General features: G+C 34.7%; 1 protein-coding gene across 1 annotated transcript; it reads left to right on the top strand.

Annotated features, from left to right (window-relative positions):
• The first annotated feature begins 388 nt into the window (after positions 1 to 388).
• Positions 389 to 4,353, top strand: LOC128025768 (small integral membrane protein 36-like). Its single transcript, XM_052612296.1, has 2 exons — positions 389 to 937; positions 3,681 to 4,353. The coding sequence occupies exon 1, from the start codon at positions 516 to 518 to the stop codon at positions 822 to 824; it is 309 nt and encodes a 102-aa protein (XP_052468256.1). The 5' UTR covers positions 389 to 515; the 3' UTR covers positions 825 to 937; positions 3,681 to 4,353.
• Positions 4,354 to 5,660: the final 1,307 nt, after the last annotated feature.

The following is a 5,660-nucleotide window of genomic DNA, read 5'->3' as shown; positions in this document are numbered from 1 at the left end:
GTGTGTGTGTGTGTGTGTGTGTAAAAAATAATGGGGAGGGGAAAAATGGATATTACACATTTCCAAAATACACTGAATCTGCTTTTTGGCTTGGGTGTTATGTCATGGTCCATTAATAATGACATAACTAAAAGTCGTTCATTACACAACACTTACTGAAATCCCACATGTGCTCCTGACAAAAGGACACGAGGTGGGACATGCTAAAAAATTTTACTCCACCCTTTTACCTTCTCTGCATAATTTGGCCAAAGCCGTCATGCAATGTGCAGCTGGCAATATAAAATGACAGTTTAAGCTATTAAAGTGAGCAGCTTTTAATCATTGGTGGAATAGAAGGGGAGGGATTAAAGTCTTTGAACGGCTGAGAGAAATCTCCACTCTGATCTCTGCACAGGGCCCTGCTGGTGCTCGCCGGGATATCCCTACTACTGCAAGCTTTGCCGAAGAGCCCGAAGGGAGTCCATGGTGCCCACATTTCTCTCAGAGTTTGGAGTCAGGGATGCAGCTTCGCCATGGGTCTCATGCAATTTTACCAGGAGATTGATCCAGTCACTCTAAACCTCATCATCCTCATCGCCAGCTACGTCATCTTGCTTCTGGTCTTTCTCATCTCTTGCATCCTGTATGACTGCCGTGGCAAAGACCCTTCCAAGGAGTATGTTTCCGAGCCTCCTGCCCCCCAGCAGCAGTCTCCCATTCGGCTCGTGGTGATGCAAAACTCCCCGGCCTCGTCGCGTTTTAATGAGCAGAACAACACAGCTGCCTCCAGCTTCGCACCTCTGACCCCTGACATGCGCGAGAAGAAGAGCACGCTGGTCTGACACATCCATTCTGCTGATGGGTGCCCTTCTCTCGTTTTTCCCTTTCGGACACATATTCAATCTTCTTGAAGTTAATAAATGTACAAATTTGAACCTAATATGAGCTGAAACAGGTAAGATAAAAATACTTCTCACTAACCTGAATATATGACCCTTTTAATGCTATTTATTGTTACTCATATTTATCCAAGGTGATGTCATTTGTACAATTATGACACAAGACATACAACGAGAAATTGTTTTCATTATTAATTACGGGAAGAGCAAAAATATTTTGCATATTGATATTATATTGTTTGTTTTAAAATAAAACTCTTTATAGATCTTTTATTTTTTTCAACTCTAATAATGACAAACAGGATAATGCTTTTTATAAATTCATAAAACATATCAAGAATTTAATTGAAATGATGAATAATTTATTTAGATGCTTAACATTTTAATAAATTATTAATTAAATTATTTTTATTTAATATTACATAGGTGTTTAATATTATGTATGTATGTATATATTTTTATATACATTTATTGCAATAGTATGTATTATATTATTGATGTATTTAACATTGCAAAAATACTCTTGGGATCATGTATATTACACTACAGAAGCGACAAAAAGATTACATAATATTAAAAGTGAGCCATTCTCCAACACCACAGACACATTTCTTTTCAAGGTAGAAAAAAGTGGATGACTCGCTGAATTCTTTAGAATTTATGGCTGTTAAGAGGAAGAAGGCATTTGGTAGCACAGAGATTAACTGCAGCAACATCAAGTGTCTGTATTGCATCATCATTATGAGTAAACATACAAACCAAAATGGCCGTAATGTATTAAGCATTATGGTCTTTTCTTTATCCAGATATGATGGTTGTATAAAAACTGTATTGTGTAAAGTTTAATTCAAGTATCTTAAATTGTGAAATGCAAAAGAAGGGGAGTTTTTTATGGTCATTTTTCATCTATTCCTCTAAGGTTGGTCAAATGTTGCAACTCCCTCTGGAGTCTAATAAGGGTATTTTTGGGGCCTGGAGAAGTTTTGTCAGGCCCTGACATTTGTACTTTTTTCAGTTTCTTATAAATACCTAAATGGCTAAAGTCTAATCCCACTGTAATCAGCACATACTTGGCTCAAGACATGAGTTTAATTTAATACCAAGAGCAGAGTTATCTAAACTTAAAATTATACATCATTTGCTCTTTTTTGTGTGCAAATAGGTGCTTCAAATCACTTTTTGTTGGTTTGAATGTATCTTATAGGCTCTATAAAAGTGGCAGCCATCATTTTATGAAATATTCATGATCAGTTTGACAGACTACATATGTATCGTATCTGCAGTATTTTTATTGCAATATATATATATATATATATATATTAGGGGTGTAACGGTTCACAAAATTCACGGTTCGGTTCGGTTCAATACACTGATGTCACGGTTCGGTTCGGTACGGTTCGGTACGTTTTAGATACAGCAAAAAGAAAAAATTGGCAGATAAATTTCCTTGATTTTTTTAAAAATGTTTTATTTATTAAAACTAACAAAGTATGTGTTTTTTTTTAAATTGAACAATGATGGAGCTATTCTTTACCCATCTTCTATGGTGTTTTCTTAGCAGCATACTGTATAAAACAAAAATAGCTCCTTATAAATTTTTTTTTAAAAATTAAATGTAATATTGTTGTAGTGGTTACGAACAAATACAAAGATGTAACTCTTTTTATATGGAACTCTATAACTCTTTATATTTAGTGTGTTTTTACTCAATTGGTTCTCTATTTGGGCTTATGTTTTTTGGAACAAAGCAGGAATTACGGTCTGTCTGAAATGGGCTCGTGAAGGAATATTGTAATGGGGCTCAATTACATTAAGCATGTTCTTAAAACCTGCGTTTTCCACTACAGAGTAAGGTCTCATATCCGCGGCTATAACGTAAATGCACCATTCGCTGCGGTGATGTCCGTATACGGAGCCCGGGACGTCACCTGTAGGAGAAAAAAAAGCAATCCGTGGCGACGGTTTTGCAATCCGTCCCCTCAGTTTATAAACCGTACTCACGAATTCATAAACTGTTCACTCGATTTAACAAATCGTGCCCACGGATTAACAAACCGTGCCCACGAATTTCCAATCCGTGCACTTAGATTTTGTAAACCGTACCCTCGGTTTTTGAATCCGTACCCACGAATTCATAATCCGTGCGCACGCTTTCGCAATCCGTTCCCTCGGATTTGTAAACCGTACTCACGGATTCATGCAGCAAACTCCTACGTGTTAACATACAAGTTTTATTGAATATTATTATGTGGAATAGGTTTACAGCAAAGTGTCTTAAGTGATTCTCTATCAAGTGTAGTACGAGGTGGAATACAAAGATTTAATAAGAAAGATGCGCATTAAAATCTTGTTCAATTGCTGATAATCTATAATAGCACTTGATTATTATTGTGCAATAAACCTGGCATTGTGACTGACTCTGGAGTAATTTTAAAACTTAAAATTATACATCATTTGCTCTTTTTTGTGTGCAAATAGGTGCTTCAAATCACTTTTTGTTGGTTTGAATGTATCTTATAGGCTCTATAAAAGTGGCAGCCATCATTTTATGAAATATTCATGATCAGTTTGACAGACTACATATGTATCGTATCTGCAGTATTTTTATTGCAATATATATATATATATATATATATATATATATATATATATATATATATATATATATATATAGACAATTACGTGACAAGACCCTCTGACATTCACTGATAATATGAAATAATACATCAAACATCATTTGCCACTGGAGGCGCAGTCAGTAAAACAGTCTTTAATGGTCTCTTCTCTTCTCTATTTCAGAGCATCCATGTGCAGTCATTAGTTTATTGTGGACAATTTCATTATGGAAATGGAGTTATTTTATCCTCTGGACACTGGATGGAGGCCAGTAGAAGACACAAGTGTGTACCTGAACAGAGCTAATGTCTGCACACTTGTACAGTTATAAAGTACTTATATAGGTTTGTCAAAGGCATGAATGTAGCCCAAGTAGTGTACAACACTATGTACATAAATTATACATTTTGAGTTTTTGAATGTGTGTGTTTTTGTGTAAACATATAGGAATATTGTAAAGAATACATTTACAATAATGAAACCACTTGGATAAATGCAACTGTTAACAATGTAATCAGATGTAAAACATCTATATTTATGTATTGCATTTTTGCTTTTTTCCAAAGCAGCTTACGTTGCATTCTGTGTATATATTTTGCAAGTAGGCTTTATGTGTTCCCCAGGAATCAAACCCATGACACTGGCGTTGCTAGCACTATGCTGTTGAGCAGTTGAGCTATATACATCCTCTAAAATGCAATATTTATGAAGTATAACAACAGATGGTATTTTATTGAAAAATAATTGTGCTACAGTAAATGAGTTAAGATTACATCTCACTAATGTAATATTCAGAGAACTGTATTCTCAACTGAAAACAAATCTGAATAAAAGCAAAATATATATATTTTTTTAATCAGACTTGAGTATTCTTTTGTTGCATGTGCCCATGGCAGCTTCTTTCCACCACATGTATGTATATATTACTAATTTAATAATAAACTAATTGTGACCTTATATCTCAAAATTTAGACTCTACAATTCTGAAAGGTTAACTTGCAATTTTTCTAATTTTACATCTCACCTTTTTTCTTTAATCTAACTCAGAATTCAGAGAAAAATATCTCACAACGGACACTTTTCTTCTCAGAATTGTTAGATAAAAAGTCACAATTAACTTTTTTTGCTGTTTCTATTCCATAACTGCAACAAGCTTCCTTGGTAAGAGCTGTGCTAAAAACCAACTGCTCCTGAATGTGAGTAAATCCTGAATAATTTGTAATAATTCCTAACTGAATTTAAAGAAAAAAAGGTCTGAATGTGGCTAAAATTGAACACTGGCCCTCAGTTGATCAGGGTCATTTATCCGGTGTTGGCCATGAGCTGGAGAGGGCAAGCAAGGGTATGGAAGGTTGAGGATGAGGATGTGACCAGTGTAAGGTTTGTAATTCCTGTTGCCGGTCCTTTCTTTCAGATGGATTGCAGCCAGGCTGAATGCAGGCTGGGATTAATGTTAGAACCCAATCTGCTCCCTCTGCATTTACAAATGGCTTTATATAACACCCAGTCTATTTGATAAATGCCACATAATCCCAAAGGAAGTCATATGTGTTTGTCTCGAGTAAAAGGTTGGTTAGGCCACACTCAGAAGCAGCACATACTGGAGCTCTGCTCTGAACACGTCATTGACTTTTTACAGCAAGCTAAAGCTTTAGAGAGAGAGAGAGCATGACTGTTTGCATGCATGTCAAAGGGATGTACTGCTTAACAGAATATTTTTGGGAATTAATGAACAGTTTCTATATGTGGCCTACTTCGTGTATTATTATTACACCTATAATTACATTAAAAAAAAAAAAAAAACATTGAAAATGTCATGTGAACTTGCAATGTCTTTCATAAATATGTCTCTAAATAATAATAAAAAATAATAACAACAATGTAATATTTAGCACATTGTGATATCACATTATTGACAACTATTTCGATATACAAACAAGCATTTTTGGATAGTGATCTCTAGTGGTCTAGTTGAGAATAACATCTTTTTCAATCTTCCAATATACACAGAGTATGAAATCAGAAGAAGTTTCTTACAATTATTTGGCCCTTAATGAGTTTGTAGTGCAAATTAAGCCTTTGTGAAATCTTGAAGGAAAGACTTTAAATATTTATAATACAGCACATTAATATTTCACTCATTAAACACAACATCACCAAATA

This window comes from Carassius gibelio, chromosome A12 (assembly GCF_023724105.1).
Source record: "Carassius gibelio isolate Cgi1373 ecotype wild population from Czech Republic chromosome A12, carGib1.2-hapl.c, whole genome shotgun sequence".
Classification (NCBI taxonomy): Eukaryota; Metazoa; Chordata; class Actinopteri; order Cypriniformes; family Cyprinidae; genus Carassius; species Carassius gibelio.
This window is presented reverse-complemented; position numbering and strand designations above follow the sequence as displayed.

What these genes read in the sequence shown, in the direction of transcription:
- LOC128025768 (XM_052612296.1), top strand. Translation starts at nt 516, where the DNA reads ATGGGTCTCATGCAATTTTACCAGGAGATTGATCCAGTCACTCTAAAC.